General features: G+C 34.2%; 1 protein-coding gene across 1 annotated transcript in view; it reads left to right on the forward strand.

The window, feature by feature from the left end:
- Gabra4 (gamma-aminobutyric acid type A receptor subunit alpha4) overlaps positions 1-25,021 on the forward strand; it is a 66,010-nt gene that overhangs the window by 15,380 nt on the left and 25,609 nt on the right. Inside the window, exons 4-8 of the mRNA XM_047567530.1 lie at positions 700-920; positions 1,084-1,166; positions 3,634-3,777; positions 6,773-6,925; positions 13,021-13,280. Coding sequence (XP_047423486.1) covers positions 700-920; positions 1,084-1,166; positions 3,634-3,777; positions 6,773-6,925; positions 13,021-13,280 — 861 coding nt within the window. The remainder of the gene's footprint in view (positions 1-699; positions 921-1,083; positions 1,167-3,633; positions 3,778-6,772; positions 6,926-13,020; positions 13,281-25,021) is intronic.

The following is a 25,021-nucleotide window of genomic DNA, read 5'->3' on the forward strand; positions in this document are numbered from 1 at the left end:
CTAATTGCATACACTGTAATATAGTCCTTATTGCACTTGGTATTTCGTGTTGGCCCAGTCCCTTGCTGCCCACCCCTTCCCTTCTCCTCCTCCCTTGCTCACATGCCTAAAGAGGCTAGAATACAAACATTGGTCAGGAAGAATTTGTCCATCCACCTGTGCAATTTTATTTTAAATGTATTTAGTTAACAGAACAGAGAACATACTTCATTTTTTTCCTGACCCTAGTCTCCTAATGATTTGAAATGATCAGGTTATTTGACAAATTTTGACAAACTTTATCAAAACACTATCTGTTTTACTTCATCTTAAAAAAAATGCCTACAATCTTTTGATTAATCATATAATCATATGTGTTACACATTAACTGATTTTTGCTATCTGGTTTAAAGTAAAGCACAAGTCTTATTACCTGGTGCTGGTACTTTTATTAAAGGATGGTCATTATTATCAAATGACTAATATGTGTCATAATTTATTTCCTATGAGCATAGACGATGAAGGGATCCAGATGGACATCAGATACTCTAATTACTGAGAATCTTTTTACTCTATTGATTTAAGATAATTCCTGCTTCTATTAATTTCATTTGGGAAAGTCTTTTCTATGAATGGGAAGAGGCTAGAACTTAATGCATTTTCCTGCATGTTGATATGTAGCCCTCTGTGATTTGAATATGTCACAAACTCATTTCCCAGGAGTACACAATGGATGTGTTCTTCAGGCAGACATGGATTGACAAAAGACTAAAGTATGATGGTCCCATTGAAATTCTGAGGTTGAACAATATGATGGTAACAAAAGTATGGACCCCTGATACTTTCTTCAGGAATGGAAAGAAATCTGTCTCACATAATATGACAGCTCCAAATAAGCTTTTTAGAATTATGAGAAATGGCACTATTTTATATACAATGAGGTAATCAATTTTTTCTTTCCTTTCCTTTTATCCTTTTTTTTCTCTTTTCTCCCCTTCCCACCTCTCTCCCTCCCATTCTTTTTTCCTTCCTTCCATTTTAGATATATATAGAGTTAATTTTAATAAAGGGTTGATTTTACTTAATTGCATTTTTCCATCATAGACTCACCATAAGTGCAGAGTGCCCCATGAGATTGGTGGATTTTCCCATGGATGGCCATGCTTGCCCACTAAAATTCGGGAGTTGTAAGTTACAAATGAAAGTGTTTGAATTTCTGATTATCTTACACAAGTTGATATGTGTTTATGTGTGTGTGCTTGTGTATGTGTGTGATTTTCTCATAGTATAGCATTTAAATCATTATCCATGAAAAAAAAATTGTTCAAGTTTTGAGTTTTTGGAGACTGTTAGCTGGTATATGTAAAGAGTTAAAACTTCCCTTTTTCCTTTCCCAAGACAAAAATCTACTTGTACAGATAGCTTGAATGGATTAATAGATTGAGTCATAATACGTTGGTGGCCAGTGGTGAAATTTAGGGATCTCTGAACTTTATGTGTTGGTGGTGTAACATAGAAAGTACCAATGTTTTTTTGTTTGTTTTAAATAGTTGCTGTTGCAGGCAGAGTTGTTTAGTTGTTTGTAACAGAATTAGTAAAAGTCCAAAGAAGGCTCATGACTTCCTGGTATGACATCAGTTAAAACAAAAGTCCTATCTTGGCTGAAGCAGGACACAAGAACAGTAGGGGGGGGGAAGGTAGAGTCCAGAGATTATAGTGCCTTGTAGACCACATTAAGGAGTTTGAATTCTGTCTGAAAGTTCAGGGTCAGGAGTTTTGAAAGTTTTATATAGAGGTAAATCTTTGATTGACATTTCATATTTTTTACTTTAGCTCTCCTATGGAGAATGGGTTGTAGAGATGCTAAAGTGGAAGAGGAGAGTTGGAGTCTGTTGTTTTAATACAGGCAAAGATGATGATGGATTAGGCTAGGATGGTATTAGAGAAGCAAGTATGAAATAGATGTATCTGGGAAATTTTGTAGCGATGAAGGAAGAAGGATGAGATGAGTGGATAGGAGAGAATATAAGATTCCTTTCTTTAAGCTCCTTTCTCTAAGATGGTAACAAAATGTGATTGCTCTTCTAAGGTCTGCCTCAAACATTCGATTCAATCAGATTCTACCAAAAATAGATGCTGGCTTTTACTATTGCTTCAGACTCTTAGTTGCACTGATTGTGAAACTTGCCTGCTGTTATCGTTGCTCATTGCTTAACTTAATGAGAATCGGCAGTCACTCTTCTTTTTATAACCCTAGTAATCACAATATTCAGTGGGCTAACTCGAAGCTAGAGAAAGTCATTTGCTCCCTGACCAATGATTTAATGAGAGAAGAAAAAAACAGAAAAATACACAGAAAGGGTGATCTCATTGGGGTTAGGATTAAAATCCCTTTGTATTATAATAATTTAAATTTCATACAAACTAGTTCTTGTCTAAAGGAAGTCTTTTCTATCTTCCACCCCCTCTAATTCTCATATAAAGCACTTTTCTGAGTGACCTGAACATAATTGGTTCTCAGTCACGCTTTGTATAAAAGTAGAGAAATCATACACTAGTGACTGATGTTTTGGGACTGGGAATTTAAAAAGGAGGCATATCATACTTAGCAAGTAAGGGCCTTACATTTTCTGGAAAGAGAAAAAGCATGTTTAACTATGTTTATAATTCAGAGGAAAGAGAAAAAACAGGAAAGAAAAGGCTCTTGCTTAGCAAGATAGGATAGCTAAGAGAATACCTGATTTAAAACATCATCCATAGGACATCATGTACAGGGCTTTAAATATCTGAGAAAGCATGAGTATGCTTTAGCAGATAAATGCTGACATATTACTGGATAATGCTAAATGACACCACAGCCTCAGAGTGTGTTTTTCAAGGTTGCTTCTAAAGAGAATCTGTTTAGGTATGGACTCCTCTTGTAGAATTAAACAATTCCCTAAGACCTCCTGTGTTCTAGCCATTTTAGGAAGGTTTGGGGTGGGTGGGGGGAATAGCACATGATTCATTTTGGCTCTTTTGAACTTATTTGTGTGTGAGCCAAGCTATCTGTTCTGGGTAGACTGGTAAGCAAGCAGCTGGTCTCCATTTGCACTGAGCACCGAATAATAGAAAATGGGCTTAAATTGCTGCTGGGAAGAATTTGTTGAAGATAGAAGGGGAAATGTCCTGATTATAAGAGTTTAAAGGTAGTGGAACTGGTTGTGTAATTATATTCCCCGGAGAGCTTTACAAAGAGCATAGCCGGTTGTCACTGTAGAATGGTTCCCAAATAACATGGTATTACCCAGAGGCAGAGATGACCCCTGGAGACCTCCTGACCAGTAGGATTTGTTTTTGTTTTGTTGCTGTGTTATTAGAAGCGGTTTCTTACATTTGAAAATGGCAGATGCATTAGGATGGAAGAAGTCAGTATTGGTTAAGCACTAGAAGAGAGAAATATTTGGCATAGAAACAGTGAATCCTGCTGATTTTGGCTATTTTGTTTAATATGTATAGATTTCTAAATTGCAAGCATGTTTGAGTAAATTGATTTGAGTGAACATTGTTTTCATTTAACCCATCTTTTTTGAGCACGTCGTGTTTTTAAGTGTTGACCATCAATGCTGATAAAGGAGAACCCTGACAGTAACCACATTGCCTGCTCTCATTCAGATGCATATCCAAAGAGTGAGATGATCTACACATGGACAAAGGGTCCTGAGAAATCAGTGGAAGTGCCAAAGGAGTCTTCCAGCTTAGTTCAGTATGACCTGATTGGGCAAACTGTATCAAGTGAGACTATCAAATCCATTACAGGTGAGATGTTTGATAGTTGCAGCCAATATGGTGTGTGGCATCAGCAGTATACTTTTTTCCTGGCTTCATTGAAATATGTAGTGTTTTCAGGAGAACAACAAAAAGTTTCCAGAAATAGAGTTGATGCATAAACCATAACTCAGAATTTCTTTATTTATATTTATAAACTTATTTCAGTTTAAAATAAATTCTGAGTTGGTGAAATGTGAGAAGTGAGTTGGTTTCTTATTCAGAAACAAAAAATCAGTAATCAAGTATGTTAAAACTATTTTCAACAAAATTATGAGACAAAACCTGCTATGTTGGTGCTTTTCAAAATGTCTCTTTTTTTTATGTTGTCCAAGTTTATTATGCCACCCTCCCCCTTTTTTTCTCAAAGTAAAAGCAAAATCTAAAGATTAATTTCAAAGCGTATTAAAGACAGAAACTAAAATTGTCACTCAAGTGGATGGATGTCTATTATTGATGATTCTTTGTCTTGGGAATATGAATGGAAAAATTGTAGGATTTGGTCCTTATTTAATGGGGAAGATCTGTTGATTATTGCTTATTCTAAAACTCTTCCTTATTAAATACACATATAAAGGGACAATGTTTTAGTTGGTGTCTAGTCCAATTTTGTGCAGCTATAATAAAATATCATGAACTGGATAGTTATAAAGAACAGAAATTTATTTCTCACAGTTCTGGAAGCTGAGATGTTCATGATTAAAGTGCCATCAGATTCAGTGTCAGGTGAGAGCTTATTTCCTAGTTCATAGAATAGTATCTTCTTTCCTCACAAGAAGAGAGCAGGGGACTTACATCAGGAACTTCTTTTATAAAGGCAATGATCCCATTCATGAGTCCCACCTTCATGATCCCAAAGCATTACACTCCTAATATCACCTCATTGATGAAGAATTTGGGGGAGACGAATATTCAGGCCATAGCAACAGTTAAAATTCATTTAGCAGCTCCATCTTCCAGGCTCCTGAATTCTTTCCCTATATTGACTCATTTATTTCTCTTAGCCACCTCATAAAGTGAATACTATCACCAACTTCGTTTTACTAATGAGGAATATGTAAATACAATGTATTTAAGTAACTCGCTTGCGTCATACAGATATTAAATGGCAAAACCAAAATTCAACACAGGCATTCTGAGTTCCAAAAACCTTCTCAGAATGTTGTGAATGTCAGATCAGGATGTTAAAATCAGATTAGTAGAAAATGAATGGTTATCATCAGATCTAGAACAAAGTTGTGAAATGATGATGTATTTTTTGTTTTGTTTTGTTTTAAGAAAAAAGATAATAAAGCAGTGATGTGAAGGCATGAAGACTCCAAAATGGTCAAAATTGTACAGGCAGGAGTGGAATAGTGGTTGCCAGGACCTGGGGGGAAGGTGAAATCCCCACGACTTTATCTTCCCAACCCTTGTCATGACTATCTTTTTGGGGACACCCTCTTACACATCAATTACGAAACTATACAGTGGCCTTCCATTATGGCAGTTTGCCCCTTGTCTGTCCAGGAAAAAGCTTTTTTGAAAGATATTCATGTTCTAATCTGAATGTCAAAGGGTGCAAAATTTCAGTTGCACAAGATATTAAATGCTAGAGATTACCTGTATAGCGTAGTACCTGTAATCAATAATACTGTGTTAAATACTTAAGAATTTGCTAAGAGAATACATATTAAGAGTTCTTTTCACACACACATACACACAAACATAATGAATAAGATGATGGAAAGAAACGTTTGAAGATGGTGGATAGTTTTATGAAAGATTATGGTGATGGTTTTATGGATGTATACTTATCTCCTAACTAATCAGTCACATATAGTAAATCTATACAGAGTTTTGCATGCCAAACATACCTCAATAAAATGGTTTAAAAATTAAAAATAAAAATGGATGGATATAATTGGTTATGGAAGAATAAAATCATTGTATGACCTCATACTATAAAAAAACGGTATTTGGCCTGCTATCTATGAAAACTGCTTTGGGTACATCACACACTGTCATGAAATCAGTGGTACTACTTCTCTTCTAGATTCCCATGACCTTCATCTTCCCAATACTTGTCTGACTGTCATTTTGGGGTCACCCTCTTCACATCAATTGTAAAACTATACAGTAGACTTCCGTCAGGACACTTTCCTCTTATCTGTACAGGAAACAAATTTTAAAAGATCTTCATGTTCTAATCTGCAAGGGAGTTTAAAACACATCTGTGGAGATGTGAGATTTCTGAACCTTGGACTTACAGTCTGTGAATAGGCTACTGCTTCCTAAATAACTTCCTTAATGTGTCCTTTCAGATATGATGGTAAAAATATTCCTCAACAGCTACTAGAAATGTTAGGGTATGTTTCACTTATTAGTTTTTTAGGTTATGTTTCTGTGCTATATGTCTGTTTACATTTGTAACATTTAGATATACAGTTTCTTCCTAAAATCAAGGCAACCTTTCCCTAAGATTGTATGTGTATATGTGTATGAAATACACATAAATGGAATATGTATATATATTTGTATATTGTATATATGAATGAAATCTATATATTTCATTTCTGTCCAAAATTAGCTTTATATTTATTTGTGTGTGTGTGTGTGTGTGTGTTTCTATTTCTTTTCCTAGTGGGTTTTTGTAAAGGTAGGTCTAAATTCTGCTCTCAAAAAATGGTGAAAATGAAAGGTAATTGCTTTAGCCGGAATAGGTCTTCAAAATAGAAAGCATTGCAAAAACTTTTAAGAAGTTATAGCCCAATTTAGTAAATTACTTAATCTCTACACAAAATAAAGTATTTTTCTGAATAATGATCTTCAGTATCATCCACCCTCCTGCCATGAGGAAACTTTGTGCTTCTTGTTTGTATTATGCACAAAGATAATTTATTTGCTCAGAGTACTGTTTGTTAGTCTGAAATACAATCATGAAACCATTGAATAATTACCTGCAGAATCAATAATGTTTTTTTTTTTTTCCATGTTTTCTTGGCAGGTGAATACATTGTCATGACAGTTTACTTCCACCTAAGACGGAAGATGGGATATTTTATGATTCAGACTTACATTCCATGCATAATGACAGTGATTCTTTCTCAAGTTTCGTTCTGGATAAATAAGGAATCAGTTCCAGCGAGGACTGTATTTGGTAAGCGCAATTCATTTCTAGGATGTTTTTATCCACATTATATAATGTTCACGATTTATAAGAAATATGAATAACTGTCTAAGAAAATTATAAACATGAATATATCAAACTTTACTGAATACAGAATCACATAAGCTTTTATTTTTATCTAGCCAATACAAAGTAATAATGCTTGAGGAGATATGGGTAGTCTGTCACTTCCTCTGGGGCCAGAATGGATTTCCCTTATTGAGAACCAGTCAGGTGAAGATGAACTGTAGACTGCATATAATTTCACTTTTGGTAATATTCTTGGGCTCCTAGCATAATGCTCTGTAATTGAATTAAAATTATATCTAGGTGTTAAAATGAAATGCACTAAGAGCTTAAAATAAAACAAATAAAAGTCATGGCTGAATGAATATGAAAGCCTTAGAATAACTTAGCTTTTAATGAAGAGGAACAAAATGCAATTGGTTTACACTCATTGAAATGGAGGGTATTATGTGCTGAGTTTATAAGCTCATTATTATATTCTATCTACATAACCTTTTTTTGTGAACCAGTATTTTTTCTTTTAATTGTGGTCTCCTTCATATAGTGTTCTAAACCATATAAAGTCCAGAACATGTGCACTTAAAGATTTTTGTAACTATTAATACATCTTTTACAGATCAGTCATGCTTTTACATCACAAAAAGTTTTGTAATTATAACTATTTAATTTTTATTTTTCTCTATTATTTCTGCATTTATTGTGAGTAGCTAAAGCATTCAGTGGTGGGATAAGAAGGAAAATGATCAGAATGCCTCTGGAGAGGATATAGTCCTCAAAAGAGATGAAGGTTTCCCTTTGCTCTTCTGTTTAGAAGCATCAAAGCCATGTGCAAGGTTTCTTCTCAAACAATAGCTGAAGAGATGATGATAAGAATTGGAGGAAGAGGAAACCTTTCATTCTGCTTCTTTATTCTTTTAGAGAACTGCTGATAATGGTGTTTTAGTATCCTCGATGGACCTGAAATATCGTAGCAGAGGTATTTCCTCCATAGACAACCACCTCTCTTTAATCTTAGGCTCACCTAAGAGAGTATTTGTGTGTCAGTGGAGAAACTCATACCAATATGGAAACAGGATATGATCTCAGCAAGACAGTGAGGAGGTATAATATCAGTACCTACTTCACAGAGTTATGGATGTTCAATTAATGAATAATTTCATACATTCTATGTATGAAAAAATTTTAGCTACTAAATATAGGTATGAAAATGAAAGAGATAAAACAACATATCTTAGTATTGAATGCTAAGAGATCAGGGTTTTAAACCCAAATCTGCCACTTACTTTTTTGGTTCAGAAAATCGTGTTAAAACATCTCTCCCTCATAGACTAGAGGGGATTTAAAGAGTTAAGAATAGTACTCAGTGCAGGACACCTGGAGCACTTTTTATATGTTAGTTACACTTTCCCATTCTCTCTTGCATAAGGGAGATTAATTTTTTTTTAGAATTGATTTTACTAGTTTTTTAAAGAAAACATCTGTATTTCTAGTGTGTACTACCAGGCATTCTGAAGTTCTTGGGTCTTCATACAGTATGTTCAAAGGCAGCCTGACTGTGCAGGAACTTTCTGCAGAGGCCAAGCACTAGATTCAAGTCCCTTAGCTAATCCTACTACAAGAAAATTAATAATTCAGGAGCTATACTCATTAAAAATTTTAAAATCTTGTTTCTATGTTTCTATTAGGCTTTACAATTAAGGAAAGCAGTTGTATGCATATTATCATACTACTTTCTATGGTTTTAAAGAACTAGAAAGAACTTGAACAAAAATTACTACTTGCAATAAAGAGGTGACAGTATCAGAAGTATAGACTTGGGTTCTAACACCAGGATCTATCACTTACTGGCTATGAATTTTCAGTGAGTTACTATTGTCTGTTTCCTCATATGTTAAAAATGGACAAATGACTGTACTTACCTCATAGGGATGCTGTGAGGATTAAATAAGTTTGAATAAGGCAGTTGAAATAATTCCTAACACACAATTTATATGGTTTAAATTTTGTTCATTAGAGTGACATTCCACATTGCCCTCTCTCTTGCTTGATTGGTTGATATACGTGGCTTTCTTTTTTTATTGACTGTAAAACCATCAGCTACTATCCTGTTTCCTTTGTCCCCAGATAGTAGAAATTCCCAGTGGTGGAGGGAGGAATAGCATTGTTTACAGCCATACTCAGTGTTTTCTATCTGAATATAATATTACAAGGAAACTGTGGTATGTAATGAAGGGATTAATATTACTAGTACCAGTGATGAAAAGATTTGCCATATACCATTGGGATCATCTCTTTTAACCTTCACAATCATTCAGTAAGGTGGGTATTGCTAATTTTTAGAGATAAGGAAAATAGCTCTAATATATTAAGAAGCTTGTATCAGTTTACATAATTATAAGTGGTGGACCCAAGACATTCATCTCTATTCCCAGTAGTGAGTAGGACTTTTCATTTGAAATTTGTCCCTGTTTGTGCCTTGTATCAAGATACTCCTTTTGATTGATCAAGAAAATTATGCCAATAATTATATCTTCAAAGACCTAAGGTATATCAGGATGGTAATTATGACTGTTCAGTGAGAATTTAGAATGGCATTTTCCTAGGGAAGTAAAGCTGTAAGTATATGGGGGTGTTACCAGTCTATTTCATATGAGATTTAAGTGAACATTAATTCTAGGCTAGTATTTTTCTTCCTTAAGTCTCATTTCCCTCTTCACTCATAAGGAGAGAATTTGCTGGGTCAGAGTTGTCATTTGAGACCATGCAAAACCAAATCCCAAAAGATCAGCAGAAACCTGAGAAGCAGAACATGCTGAATTCTTTACAAAGGACTTCTATCTCCAAACTTGTATGACTCTTTAAGTTTTCTAATTATTCCAGTATGGTAAAACATTAAACACAAGTAAATGCCAGCTGGCATATCTAAATCATTGCTATTTCATTTTCTAGGAATGGCCAGCCAAAATTTCACTCTTGTGTACGGTCTTACATATCCTTTCTCAACTCCTGGGCCAGCCAATATGGTGCATATTCAGCATTCTAAATGCAAGGACTGGCATCGGTACTTGAACGTATCAAAAAATTATGGCTCTGAAAAGTCAGCAAGGCATTTACAACGAATGTACTGTCTTTCTAGATGCAGAGGAACTGTGAATTCTTAACTGAAGGACTGGTTTCTGTTTGCTGTTCTACTGGTGTTTTTTTTTAGTCAAATGCTCTACCTAAAGCCAGAGATGATAAGTACCTTCCTGTCATGCAAGTGCTTTCTTTATATTTGAACTCCTGGTGGAAAGAACTTTTTAATGTCTAAAGAGATGGCGACCTTTAAACATTTAGCCCACTTTTTATGCCAACTAATTTCAAAATTTTGCCAACAGTCTTAAAATAGGAACCATAATATTTGGAGGGCTATTGCATAAACTTGAAAATCAAGCTGATACAAAACACTGAAATAGAAAAGAAAAGCAGCCACATACCCAGCCTTTTTTTTTTTGGTTATTGGTACCACAGTATCATTTATGTCATGAGCCTGTTAATCTGTCCTCTTCTAAAGAATTGGATGAAATTTTTGGATTCTTACCCCAATAAATGTCGTAGTCTTCTATTTACTCAATATTAGGAAGGGAATTTTTTCACATGACCCTCAGAGAACATGAGGACCACCACTTCTGAGCCTTAGGAGAAATTGTTCTGTGTAAATAAAGTTGAAGAAGCACAGGGAGTCTTAGGTTCTTTTTATTTGAATGTGAATTTCCTTTCTGGTTATCACATTAGGGTCTCTGTAGAATTTTCTAAGTACTGAGTAGTAGTCTTATTTAGATTACACTCCTCATATTTTATTTCCAAGTGCTTTCATCATCTTTTCTATCACATTAGAAGAAACATTACTGCTCACATATCTCAGAAAGTTGGAGAACATTTTTGAATTCCAGTAGTCCATTGCATTTAAATCAGATGGATGAGAAGAAACATTTTCAATTTATCTTTAAACTTTGAGGCTAAAAGTTTCTCAAAGTTATTTTAGGATTTATTCCTAGAGCTTACAGCCAGCATTAGAATGCTGTCATTTTTCTGAGACTGAAAATGGGAACTTAATTGTTTGAAAGTCTCTTTCAGAAACAAAGTCCAAGAAGTTCATGATCTTTTATTTTTAAATATATGTAGATATATTTGAGTAAACTTATTTGAGCATTTATTTTGGGCTTACGAAATGCTATAAAATCACAAAATATTCCGTATGAGGGAATATGATCATATTCTCAAATTTCTTTCTCTGTATAGTTTATAGAATGTTTTCAAAAGATCTGTAGCTCATATGCTGCATGGTTGCTCCAATATTTCATGTCCTAAGCATTGAATATTTAGAAGGAGACAAAATCAAAGAAAATGGATTGGTGAGGAATTGGAAAAATGGGTTTTTATTTACTATGCATTTACCTTGTGCCTGGCACTAGGTGGAATATTATGTTAATCCCTAATGCTGTATTCAATGTGTTTGCCCTCAACAAGAGCAATAAAGTAGGAAACAAGGTTTACATATGTGGAACAGTAAGGGAATAGCATAAGGCAGGGCATAATTAAGTGCTTAGTCAAAAAGCCAGTATTGTCTCCCCTCAATCAAATATGGCTATTCTTTTATTGTCACACTGGTTCACTATGTCTTCATTTGAGCATGCATTATTTGCCTTTCAGCTGGGGTCTGCCATGGATTGGAATATACAGTTTAGATGCCTGCATCACTGTTGTCATCATTGCCATCACCACCACCATCATCATCATCCTTGGACACCTGGGTGTGTCAACCTTAGAACCTTTCATAGGCATTGTATAGAATAAGTTCAGATGGATGTAGTGAATCCTAACAGGATTTTTTGGGCTTAACTAGAAACCTGGATTAGATAGACATAGATGGAAAGGGGGACAACTATGGAAATGTTAGTGTCCTTGAATAATGTATTGCTATATAGTACCAGTGGCAAGTGGAATTTTTTTCCTGAGCATGGTAATCTACCTTGTCTATAGGCTGAAGAGGATGTCTTCCAGGAGGTGGTATTTCAGAAGCCTATTGATGGAAGAGAAATACCTCTGTTCTTGTTGCAGATGTTTCCTGCCAACTATAAACAGAGAATGATGAGCACCCAAGATGTTTTAGAGGTCAAATTGCTCTAGAAACCTTTTTGTCTAGGACTATACTTTTATAATTTTAGTAAATTAGGTTCCTGAATAACTGGTAAATTTATTATTTTAATTTCATAGGTAATATTCAGTTGAAAATAAAGATATATATCATTTGTGCTTTTTCTGGCAGCAATTCTCAATAGCAGTGGATCATTTCTTACCTAGGAAATTCTGATGCTCCCATTTAGGAGTTCATTGTTCTCAATGTTCCATGCCTGGTGGAGAGTCACTGCTTAAATAAATCACTCTTCTTGCTAGGTGTATGTGTTGATTCCATAGGTATATTGTCTTAGATTCCAATAGCAATTCACTGTGTGCTATATCCTTTACATACTTTTAATTTTTATAGCAAATTCAGTAGGTATCAATGAACCCATTTTGTCCTAGCTTCCTAGATATCATATTTTCCAAATGTCCTGTGTATAGGATGGCTTATATATGTAAAAGATGTGCTATTACCCCAGTGTCCTATTTATAGGACAATCTATTTTCATTCTTAATAATAATAAAGAATATATAAGCTCTAGACTATGATTTCCAACCAATTTTAATCCACCTGTGTCAATGTTATTGAAATATTTGCAGAATTGAAAACTTGGAACATAATGGGTTCCAATCACATTGAGCAAATGATTAGAAGGGCCAGGAATTGAACCATATATGTTTCTCATTCCAAGCCTGTGCTAATTTCATTGAACCACTAGGACTCCAATCCTTTGTCAGCAATGGTATTGTATGAGATGTTGTTAACCTTGTTCCTCTTAATCCTTTTTTGTTTATTTTGTGTAGAAATAACAGCAGAGTGTTTTATCTCTTTGCTTTTTTTTTTTTCTTTTTCTTTCTTTCTTGTTTTTTTTTTTTTTTTTTTTTTTGCCTTAAAGGAATAACCACGGTCCTCACTATGACCACACTAAGCATCAGTGCAAGGCATTCTTTGCCCAAAGTGTCCTATGCTACTGCCATGGATTGGTTCATAGCTGTCTGCTTTGCTTTTGTATTTTCGGCCCTTATTGAGTTTGCTGCTGTCAATTATTTCACCAATATTCAAATGCAGAAAGCCAAAAAGAAGACATCTAAACCTCTTGCAGAAATTCCACCTGCTCCAGTACCAAGAGAAAAGCATCCTGAAGTACCTCTGCAGGTATTTGATTTAATCTCCCTCAACCTATGTTTTTAGCTCCTTGGTCAAATTTGTGTCAGAACTTGAAATTTGAGTGTTGATTTCTACGTAACTTAAAAGTCCCGGAAAATATAAAAGTTATTTATGAACTCAAACTTTAAAACAGATTAATAGCTTAAAAATTAACCAGCTCTGTATGAGGTAGACATACTTGATGCTACTTTTTGTTTGAAAGTTCCCTTCAGAATGAAAAGTTTTTCACAGAAAGGGGCAAAACGTCATATGTACTATTGTGAGTAACTTGTGAAGATCTTTGAGTTGGTTGCAAAGGCATTTTAGTGGAGTTCATTGCACAAAGTAATGGCTTATAATGTGACCCCAAATGAGGACTATATCACATAGGGTTGGGAGGGACCTGTTTCCTGGTATTAAGTAAGAAAACAAAGCCAACAAACAAGAAGACCCATAATTGTGGTTGATGTACATCCATAATTCAGAATTTTTGCTCTAATGGGATATATCTAATAGAATGTAGAAAGCCTAATAAGAACTACTGTAATTTATATTTGACTCATCAGGATTCTGTGATTTAAAAAAAAAATGATCATGGTCTTTTTCTACATGGTCTCATAAAAGCATGCAAGATCTTCATAAAACAAGAAATCAAATGGGCATCCTCTCTTTTTCTTTCTGTTCCTCATCCCCCTCCCCCACTGCTCTGTGCTCTTTCTCTCCTTCTCTTTCACTTTGAATCCACTTACCTTTCTCAAATGAACAACCAAATGTCTGTGGTCACCTATGCACAGTGTACTCTAGTTGCCACAAATGATGGTCTAAAAATCCTTTGAACTGAATATGCCAAAATCAAATCATCAACTTTATTCTCTTCAAGTGACAGCTCAGTCCTTTCTTCCTTCATTCATTCGCCCACTCATTCAACAAATATATATTTAATGCCAGCTGTGGACCCAATTCTGTTTAAGAGTCTAAGAATCATTAATGTATCAAAATATCCCAACATATACCCTACAGAATGGAGTTTATGTTTATTTGTGTGAGTTGAGAAAGGGAGGCAATTAAAACAATAGTAAAATAGGTAGTGTGTTAGATATAGATAGTGCTATAATAGCAGGACAACACTAAAGAGGTCAGGAAGTATGAGTGCAGAGTGAGAAGGCTGGCATTCAGCTCTCAGAGAGGAGAGGACGGTTGAACAAGTGAGGTTAGGTGTCCACCCTGGCAGGGATTAACTGGTCAGGGTCCCGAAGTTGATAGCTCTGCTCCTACAGGGCTCTGGATTCTGGGTCTCTCAGAGTGGCGTTTGAGCAGATAGGAAAATGAATGCCTTTCCACCAAGTTTAAATAGCTTACCTTTTCTTCTAAGTGAATCCATAGCATCAAAATTTTTCAAAATTATCAGAATGCATTTCATATGCTATTTTCATTTTAAAAGTACTGATGGAGTATGAAGTTTTATTTTCTTTCCTGTTCCCCATAGGAAACTTACTGCCTCTTTGCCTTTTATTGTTATTTCATTTTGTTTTGTTGTGTTGAAACTCTGGCCAAAGAATCCTATTTATAGCTTCTTTAAAAGCATCATGCCTTTGATTTATTCATTTTATGGTTTCTGTTCACTTATTATTGATTCAAGATTTTATTTTAATTCCATTATTCTTCAAGTTAATTGTTATGCTTTTTTGGCTTCTTGAGTTTGCTTTTTGCTAATTTATTTTCACTGTTTCTTTTACTGCAGTAAGATTTTTCTTTACCTACAACTCTGGCAATAATCAATTTCCATACTATGATACTATATTTGTTAAATATTCTGTAATTATGTTGTTGCTTTACTTTTTGAACTCAGAATTATTTGCAGATAATATCAAAATTTCCAAGTGAGTTTTTTTCATTTACTTAGTTTTGTTAATTTTTTTGTTGTGTTGCTTATGTTCAGAAATATTGCATATGCAGATTTGAATGTTAAAAACATTTTCATTGTGCCCTAAGTCATGCTAAAAATTTATAAGTCCTTAAATCTAAAGGAGTTCATTTTTAGTTGTCATATCAATTTTACTTAAGGCACTATTTTTCACTTTTAATAAGTTACTTCTAGTCTTCAGTTTTTCAAATGCCAAGAAATACATGAAAAATTCTCTCATGAACTCTTATGTTTTGAGATTGCATTGACTTTTTTGCATGTGAACTGTTTTTGTTTTGCTATGACATCCAACATTTAATGATTCATAACTGCTGTGTTTCCCTATCGGTCCATGAATACATCAAAAACACGTTATATTTTTCTCTCATATAATACCTTTCCTCTCAAAGTCTATTTGGTTTGATTTTAATTTTTAAAATTTGATTTCTATCTTTCTTCTCCTTATCCCCCTCCTCCTCTTCCCCTTCCCTTCTCCCCATCTTCCTTCTGCTCTTTTTTTGTGGCGCTATGGATTGAATCCAGGGCCTTGGTCATGCTAGGCAAGCACTCTACCACTGAGTGACATCTCCAGTCCTGATTTTACATTTTTTTATTTCACTCTTTTGTAATATTAACCTTTTATTTTTTTGTTATGTTTTTATTGTTAAAGTTTTCCTTATTCTTATTTTCCCTTACATATTCTGGAGGCTACATGTCCTATTTTCATATGACTAGTGGTTAAAATTAAGTTTTAAAACAATGTATTTCAACTTGTGAATTTCTAATAATGTGAAATTATAAAATCTACTGACTGCCCCATGTAAATATCAACTCCTCCAACCTTAGGATTCCTCTAGTTCTAAAGATTCTAGGTTTAGAAGTGTATTTTTATGTGTAAATGTATAAACATCTGTGTTTATAATGAATAGATATAGTTCCCTTTTCATTGTTTCAAACTCTGATGAGACTTATTACACTGGTGATATGGTGAAACATTATAAATATTTTAAAATATCACTTGTAATCAGAATAAAACTATTCTGCAGAATTTCTAAAGGTGTGAAAAGAAACCAATAATCTTCATTTGCTCCCTGAAGCATATCTCTTGGCTACAGCAATTGCCATAACTAGTAAATGCTTGATTGAGCTCATCTGACTGGCTAAGTTCATTCTGATTAAGTAGTTCCTTTCTGCAGCATGGTGCATATTCTGCATGCACATGGCATATCCAAGGTCAAGAAGATGAGATGTATTTGTGAAGGGCATAGAGTCATAACATTTATGCATTGGGAAGGACTTTAAAACTAGTGAAAATACTAATCATATGCCTCATGTCCTTTACATTGTGTGACTTTATATGTGTTAGGGCAATTTACCTGATGAATATCTGTGTTCTAATAACAGTGATTAATGGGTCAGCCCACCTAACTTCCTGAGTCCAGCTCCTTTCCAGAGAACAGCTGGCTTTATAGTGTCAGTTGCCATTGAATGGCTTTAGTATCAAGTTCGGATTTGAAGGTTGAGAACACATTAAACATAAGGGGAAGATTATGGGAAAGATAGATAAACAGGGAAGAAGAAATCAAGAAGGGAAGTTGGTTAAGAGCAAAATTTTTCAACATATTATGGGAAAGAAATATTCTAAGAATCTGCTAAGGTTTGGAATTTCAGTAGAGACTCTAATCAGACTGCTAAAATTTGCTTATTCAAATGTGTGTTCCAGTGTGTACCACTATTTGCTTATTTGAATGATGCTGACTTTGCTTTAAATGTGTTTGAGCCCCTCATTTGGAATTGACTTAAGAGTTTAATGATATTTAGTAATTCAGTAGTCCTTTGGGAAGCTCAGTAGTGGTTTGATTCATTGTCACCATATGTGACCTATGGACTGTTAATGACCTAGCAGAGGCTTATGGTGACTGTTTCTATTCTCTGGGAATTGGAAGCTTATGGTTTATGGAATATTCATGAAACAGGAGAAAGGGCCAATTGGCAGAATGTAAGAATAGCTATCAGTAGCTTGAGTTATGTCTTTGGGTATCTCAGGAAGCAGGGCAGATGTTTTGTATCTGCTCGTTGTTATCTTAGTTCTGCCTTTAACTATATCCATCTAATACTTAAATTGAACTCCATTCTTATGGCTCTATTCTTCCAAACCCTTACTACTTCTTAAAGTACCTACTCTTCCATTGATGGAGTTGATTTGGATGAACAGAATGGTTTGAAAAATAAGTAACTATAGAATTGAAAAAGAAAGCTTTCTTAATAAAATCACATTGTAAAAAAATATTCCAAAATGTATTCTTTATAACTTTTTGACCACAAAGTATGCAAAAAGCCAGTGATAATATTAACTGAACTCTTACTTTGTGTCAGGTACTATGTGATATACTTTACATGTGTTACTTAATTCTAGCTGACAATGTCCTTTACAGATGAAGAAACTGAGGTCTGTAGTTATTAAGTAATATGTCCATGTTAATACAGCTAGAAAATGATAAAACTTGTATTACAATGAATTCAGCTGTGTCTGATTGCAGATCTTGTTTTCCCAAACTCTGTAGCATTTGACTGATGATATCTCTAGAAGAATAGATATTAGAATGCAGGCATGTATATATATATATGTGTGTGTGTGTGTGTGTGTGTGTGTGTGTGTGTGTGTGTGTGTATGTGTATATTTGGTACATATATGAACAGATATAGATAGATAATGATCAGCCCGATACTGGGTCTTTTTGTCCATGTTCCTATGAATAATGAATAATAATAATTTCTACTTGTTTTTATATGACAATAATAGGAACTTTCACAGGCACTTTATTTATCATTTAATTCTAATAATGTATAAAATATGTCCTCTTTTCATTCATGTTTTGCCAGTATGGAAATTATTAATTAAGAATTAAATAATTTGCCCAAGGTCTTCTGTCTGGTAAGTGAACCCATACTTTTAAGTCTCAAACCCTAATGACTGATTAGACATGTTGGGCGAGGGATATGGAAGATGAGATAGATAGTGGTGGCATAATTCACTAGGTCGGGAAGAGAAATGAAGTACATTTGATGAAGAAGCTGATTAGTTCAACTTTTGGAAAGGGAGATTTCAAAAGCCATACAATTCCTCCTTTACCACAATGGTGGTAAGTTTCCTTTTTCAAATTACATGTACATATTTCTGTAATGCCTGTATCTCCTTTCCCATCTATTTAAATTCTTTTTCTCTTTATTTTTATTTCATTGTAGATACTCTGCATGGACTTTTTCATTTCAAAGTGTTCATAGATTCTTATAAGGCTATGTGCAAAAATTAAAGATCTGTTTCCTCTGCTTATAGTCTTTAAGATGATATAAAAAAGAATATATAAATAATTCAAGGTATACCTTAGATTCCATAATTCAAGGGCCCTCTTAAGAATCTCCTTTTTTACTATCCTCTTTTCAAACACTAGTCTTATTTTCCATATGGTGTTCTTTTCTGAGTGAGCTCCAGAATATCAAGGACATGGTCTCAAAGCTCCACATCTATAATGTGGGACAATAATAGAGCCTTCTAGAAAGACTTAGAGTGAGAATTTCATTGCATCATGCATGTAAAATACACAGTATAGTACTTACTGCCAAGTAAATGTACCCATGATTATTACTGTCCTTAATTTCATTAAATAGTTTCAACATTTAAAGTATTAATGACCTCATTTGTCACTTTATAATTTTCTCTCATATTTCCCTCAAATTGTTTCATATGTGATTGCTGTATTTGCCTACCGAGGCCATGAGTTCATTGGTAAAGTGGATTATGATTTCATTTTATTTTCCCACATACTATACATACAGCACATACTATAGTTTTTAGCAGTAACAGTTGTCTATTGATTGATTAGGGATCAACTATAGGAATCAGACAATAGGAAATGTGATACCTCTGAAAACCAGCATATTTGTCTCCAATTTTCAAAACATGTATTTTATATAAAATTTATTTTTTTGCAAATAAATGTGAACATAAGGCAGATGTTAAGTAATGAGTTACAACTCAATCACTATAAGCTTTTAGAATAGCAATCATTTGTAGCCTTCTTTTTTTGTCCTTACTATTTTATTTTTATTGTTACATAATAATTGTACATATTTATGTGGTGCAATATGATGTTTCATTTCATGTATACTTTGTATATGGATCAGGTCTGAGGCACACTTGTCGACAGTTGGAGTTAGCTAGCAGGCAGCAATAGAGAACTAAGGACACTGAAAATAAAGCAAAATGAATAACATTGACAAACTACACATGTAGTTGTGCATTATAAGAAAAGATCATTTTTATTGTATTTTGATCATCTTAGTCATACCACTTTCACAGATATTAAATACTAAATACAATGATTTTCCAGCAAGCTCCACTCCATTCTGAAGGGGGATGGACTAGGTCAGTTTCAGATTTTCATTTCCTTCATTCTCAAAACTCCTCTTAGAAATGCTAGTCTTTAAATAGTTTAAGATAACATGCAAAAAAAAAAAAAAAAAGATTTTTCCATTGGTTCCTATTTCTTTCATTTCTTAACTTACTTTATAGTCTTTTTTCTTGGCAGTTTGAAAAAGGACATGAAGCAGTACTGTCAGTTCATTTGACATTTAGGTGTGCTTGTGACAGAAGTTTAATGACATTCTTTAAATCTTATATAAATAAGTGCCTCCCCAAACTCATACCTTTTTAAGTACAGAATGTTCTGTAGTTAGTAATGCTCTTTAGGCAATGAGTGATTGTTTAATTGCACAATTATTAAACTGTATGATTTAAGTGTCACGAATACCAATTATGTTTCATCTTCAATCATGTTTTTATGTTAGTTTTGTTATTTTTTGAGGTGCACAGATATGATATGCTAATGCATGACAGCAAATCTCAGCTAGACGGTATACAAGCATCTACCAAGCAGCTATTGTGCACCCGTCACTAAGCAAGGCACTGAGGATTCAAAGAAGACAAAATGTATTAATTTAGTCTAGTGACAGAGACAGGCTATTAATTTTGTGAATGACTATATTTAGTATATAAAAGTATGGTCCAAGTATCAGTTTTAGAATAATTCAGACATACTTATCCTAGTGTGAACTCATTTAAAATTTTTACTGCTACCTTAGGACTGTTAAATACTGATCCCTTTATTCAATTACATACTGGAAACTATTGTAATCATGGAGTATTTATGGAATACCTATTATCATTACTTCATAAATATTGTACTTTGTTCCCTACTATGAAGGTAGTGGGGAAGATATACATTGAGTAATTAATTTAAAAACAATGGCAAGCTAATATTCTGCAGAAGAGATAGAGGTGGCACTGAGGAATTACAATTAAGCTGAGGTATCAAATCAGTCTTTGAAATGCAAAAAGTGACAATGAAGGGCTGTCATTCAAAATGACAAGAGGAAGAAGCAGTCAATTTTACTAGCTTATTGAAACTTTATTATGCTTGTTTCAATAATTATTGGTAATGATGTCACATGGAAAGAAAAATAACAAGATTAGCATCATAATTGAAATAGCCTATTTCTTTTTTTAGAGGAGACAATGCCTTAAATTTAATGTTGCCTTAGTAAGGCTGGTTATATTAGCTAGGGTTTAAGGAAGAAGTAAGACAACTTGTCAATCAAGAATAATGTGGTGGATCTTGTGAGCATATGTGGTATACCTACAGATATAGATGATGTAGATTAATAGTAAATTTGTTCATGTGTTTTTGTGTACTCTGTTTACAAATATTATGGCAAATGAAGAGGCCATGAAACATATTTAGTATAAACTTTGAGAAGATAGCATGTCACCATGATCAGTATCTTGGGAGAATGCCCATTTATTGCATACCTACTCTGTGCTATGTATTGTGCTAGTTATTGCTTCACATGTGTTATCTCTAACTTTCACAACAAATCTTAAGATGAGTTGTTGTTGTGCACATAACTTAATGACTGAGAAAACTGAGCCTCAGTGAAGCATTCTGGTAAGTTGCCTAGATCATATGTGTAGTAAAATGGTAGAGTTGGATTTGAGCCCCATCCGTTTGGCATCAGAAAGCTGGATGCTTTTAGATACATGGTGCTGCCTCTCTCTCACCTAGAAATAACTGCAGGCAGACCTTAAGATATTTTGTCTCTATTCTCATTTCTCCAGTGCAGCTTTGATCATACAACCCAACACTTTCTTTTCCATTTCTCCATCTATTAAAGGATAAAGTCATGCAAGGCAATAGATTCCCTTCTAATTTAAACCATCAGTGTCACTACAAACTCATGCATCCACTCTGTAAACTAATGCAGGTTTACTCTTTAATATGTATTTAGTTTAGTACACTTGTTATATCAAGAGCTGATTAGAAGGAAGGTAATTCTTTCTGGAGTCATTAAATGGGATCACATTAAATATTCAGGTTATTTTATGCTCATCTATACAGCAAAAATCCATACTACTCCAACAGCAGTAAATGCATCAACTGATGCACTAACCACATGCCATAGAGTATTTTAAGCATTTTATATATATTAACTCATAATCTTCACAGCAATCCTTTTTATAGATGAGGAAATTGAAGCCCCAAAAGGTCTAAGTGATTTGCCCAAAGTCACACAGCTGCTAAGTGACAGAGCCAAGATTTAAATCCGGATAGTCTGCATCCAAATGTATGTTCAAAAACCAGTACAAACTCTTGCCCTTCATTGCTGCTGACCTCTTCCCAGCCTCTTGGTACATACCTGCTCTGAGACTCATCCCCAATTTTTCTAAAGGTTGTCTTAATGTTCACATTGTTGAAAGTGAAAGCAGTACTTGAAAATCTATCCCATTTATAAGCAAGTCATATCCCTTAGCCAGTAGTTTATCAAAGTCACAGGAAATTAATACACTCCAAATCTCCAGCTTGGCATAAAATATATGTGGATTTTATTAAGGCTAAAAATCATAAATTTAATACAGTCATGTAACAAACTATAGATTAACCAATTCATATTTTTTCATATTTTTTGACATTTTAAAACCTCAAAAAAATTTTTGATTTAGAATAACCTACTTTACATGCATCAATATTAATATATCACTTAGGTTTTTGTTTATAACATAAATTCAAAAGAATCATTTTAAATGTTGCAAGAAAAGTTCTAAAGAAGTTCAAGAGGCAACTTTTGCCATAATGGAATTTATACTACATCAGGTGACAGAATATAGTGAATAATCAAGAGGAACAAATGTCCTGTGAGGACCAAGGGACATTGTAAAGAAATGTACTGACCTTTAGGATATGGGGCAAAGTGGAAGAACTCAGAGTGGTGTGAGGTGTGTGTGTGTGTGTGTTTTTTTTTTTTTTTTCAATTTTTTTATTTGTACCAATTAGTTGTACATGACAGTAGACTGCTTGGAGCGAAATAAGCCAAACCCCAAAAATCCAAAGGCCAAATGTGTTCTTTGTTATGTGGATGCTAATTCACAATAAGAGGGGTGGCTAGGGAAGAAGGGTTACTTTATATTAGGTAGAGGGGAGTGAAGGGAGGGGAAGGGATATGGGGGTAGGAAGGATAGTAGAGTGAAACAGACATTATTACCTCATATACATATATGACGGCATGACCAATGTGAGGTGTGTTTTATTGATAGCACCTGAAGGAGAGGGAATGTCAGCTACTCACTATAAATATGAGTAGTTGGCATAGGATATTTATGGAGTAGCTTAAGGATCATTTTAGAATTGCAACATAATTTATAAACTACTAGCATATTGTTGGAATTTTTATTCCTCAATTTACTTTAATACTTCTCCAGCATATCTGGCACAAATTTCTTAAGAATATAGCAGGTGATCAAGAAATTCTACTTTTTGATTTTAGTCTTCATGTAGCTAAAATATTGAGTCTTTTGCCAGAGATAGCAATTGTGAATGAACCATACCTTTCCGTTGGCAAAGTTTTATTATTAAGTATTTTTAAAAAGGTATTTCAAATTTTTATTTATTCGATCTTTTTCTGTCTATGTCAATAATGTGAGTGGGCCAATGCTTCTTTTTGAAATGGAAAAACAAATCAACTTCAAAAATACACAACTCCTTTAAACATCTTCCCTCAACATTTAGTTATATTTTCCAGCAAGTTCTAGTCCCTAAGCTACTGAGTAAAATTATTCATTCCTTCTGGTTTATTTGACTAAGCTGCCAATTTTCCCTTTGCTATTTTGAGGAGCTAATTTTCCCACAACATAATATACATCGCTAAATTTCCAGCTTTTTGCTCAGCCTCAGATGATTTAGCAGTTTCAAGAAACATCAGTTTGGGTATGACTTATTTCATTTCACTTAAATGAATTAGAGGACATTATGTAAGAAAAAAATGTCTTTGGTAAAAGAAAATTATTATGTATTTCTTGTAAATTTTCCAACAATTTTAAGAAGAGAGTACTTTCCATTTAGATTGTAAGGTGTAAAATGCATTCTTTAATATTTTCTGGGATCTCTAATTTCACAAGATATTTGTCCTGCCTACATTCTTTGCTTGAATAATACACCATATGCTTTCCCAAACTGTCTTTTGCTGCCCTTATTAGTGATCCTGAATTTTCACCTTCCTCTTACTTATTCTGTAACATTTATTCTTTCTCTTTCAATTTGTAGCATTTAAGCTTTGACTTTAATTTTTATAAAAATTAAAAATTTGCTACTGTCAGATAGATGATGTGTATGGGAATTTCTATATCCTTTCTAGTCTCAAGGTTCTCAAACAATATAGTCCAGTGAATCTTTCTTCTCTGTCAGGTTCTCTCTCCCATTCCCTTTCTCTCTCTTTTGGGCATCGGTTAGCTCAAACAAATCTCAGGATTCAAAGAGGAGAAAGTCAACTCCTCCAAAACAAAATGGATATATTATCATCTCTAGTTTAACACAATATAAGTACATGTGAACAATTGGGGTTCATCTTTTGAACAGATTTTAAAAGGAAGCATTTTGAAAATGATGAGCTCTGAGACCCATGTTTAGTGCAGGACCTGACACCCGGTATTCATTGACTAAGTCAATGAATGAAAGAGTGAATGAATGCCATGTGTTTCCTGAAAAAATATTAATTATAACTGAAAAGTCCTAAATGACAGCAATATCTTAGGAAACTCCCAAACCCATTCCAGTACTGTTAATTTTGCTTTCTGAGATCCACTCAGGGCTTTGGGAAAACTGAAGAAAGCATGTATACCTCTTCTGTTAACCCCAAACTACCTGATTTCTTTGGGAACTCTATGAAGCAAGTAATATTCCTGTGCATAATTGCTGTGCCTGTGCCCTTTGGCTTTATTGTGTGGGTTACCTCTGTTTCCCTGTACAGATGGGTAACTGATGGACGGTGACAGTAGTGCTTACCTCTGATGGTCAGATTCTAAGTGGAACACAGTGCATGTTCCATGGTTCTGTGTGAAGGAAGAGTCTACTAGATTCTTCTGAGAGCTGGTGTGTTTGGAGGAGCTCTGATGAGGGCATACTGTTTGGAAAGTGGGAAAGGCAATTCCTGTGTGGAGATCAAAAGGTGCTTCTCCAGTGAATAAACAAGAACCGGGCAACCATTTTGTGGGACGGCAGTGATAAGTAGACAGCATGGATTGGATGCTTGGCCTTCAGAAGTTACTCCTTCCATAAAGAAATGAGCCTGTGATTTTTTTTTAGATAAACCAGGTGTTATTAGGTAGAACTATATGAAAATGCCCTTATTGCTGATCAAAATGGCTAAAAAAGAATAGGTGGAATATGATCTTTAGAAGTAAAGATGAGGCCTCATTCTGACTTGTGCTTTCTTTTATCAGGTATTTAATGTTGATGGT

Source organism: Sciurus carolinensis, chromosome 10 (genome assembly GCF_902686445.1).
Source record: "Sciurus carolinensis chromosome 10, mSciCar1.2, whole genome shotgun sequence".
In the NCBI taxonomy this organism is placed as follows: Eukaryota; Metazoa; Chordata; class Mammalia; order Rodentia; family Sciuridae; genus Sciurus; species Sciurus carolinensis.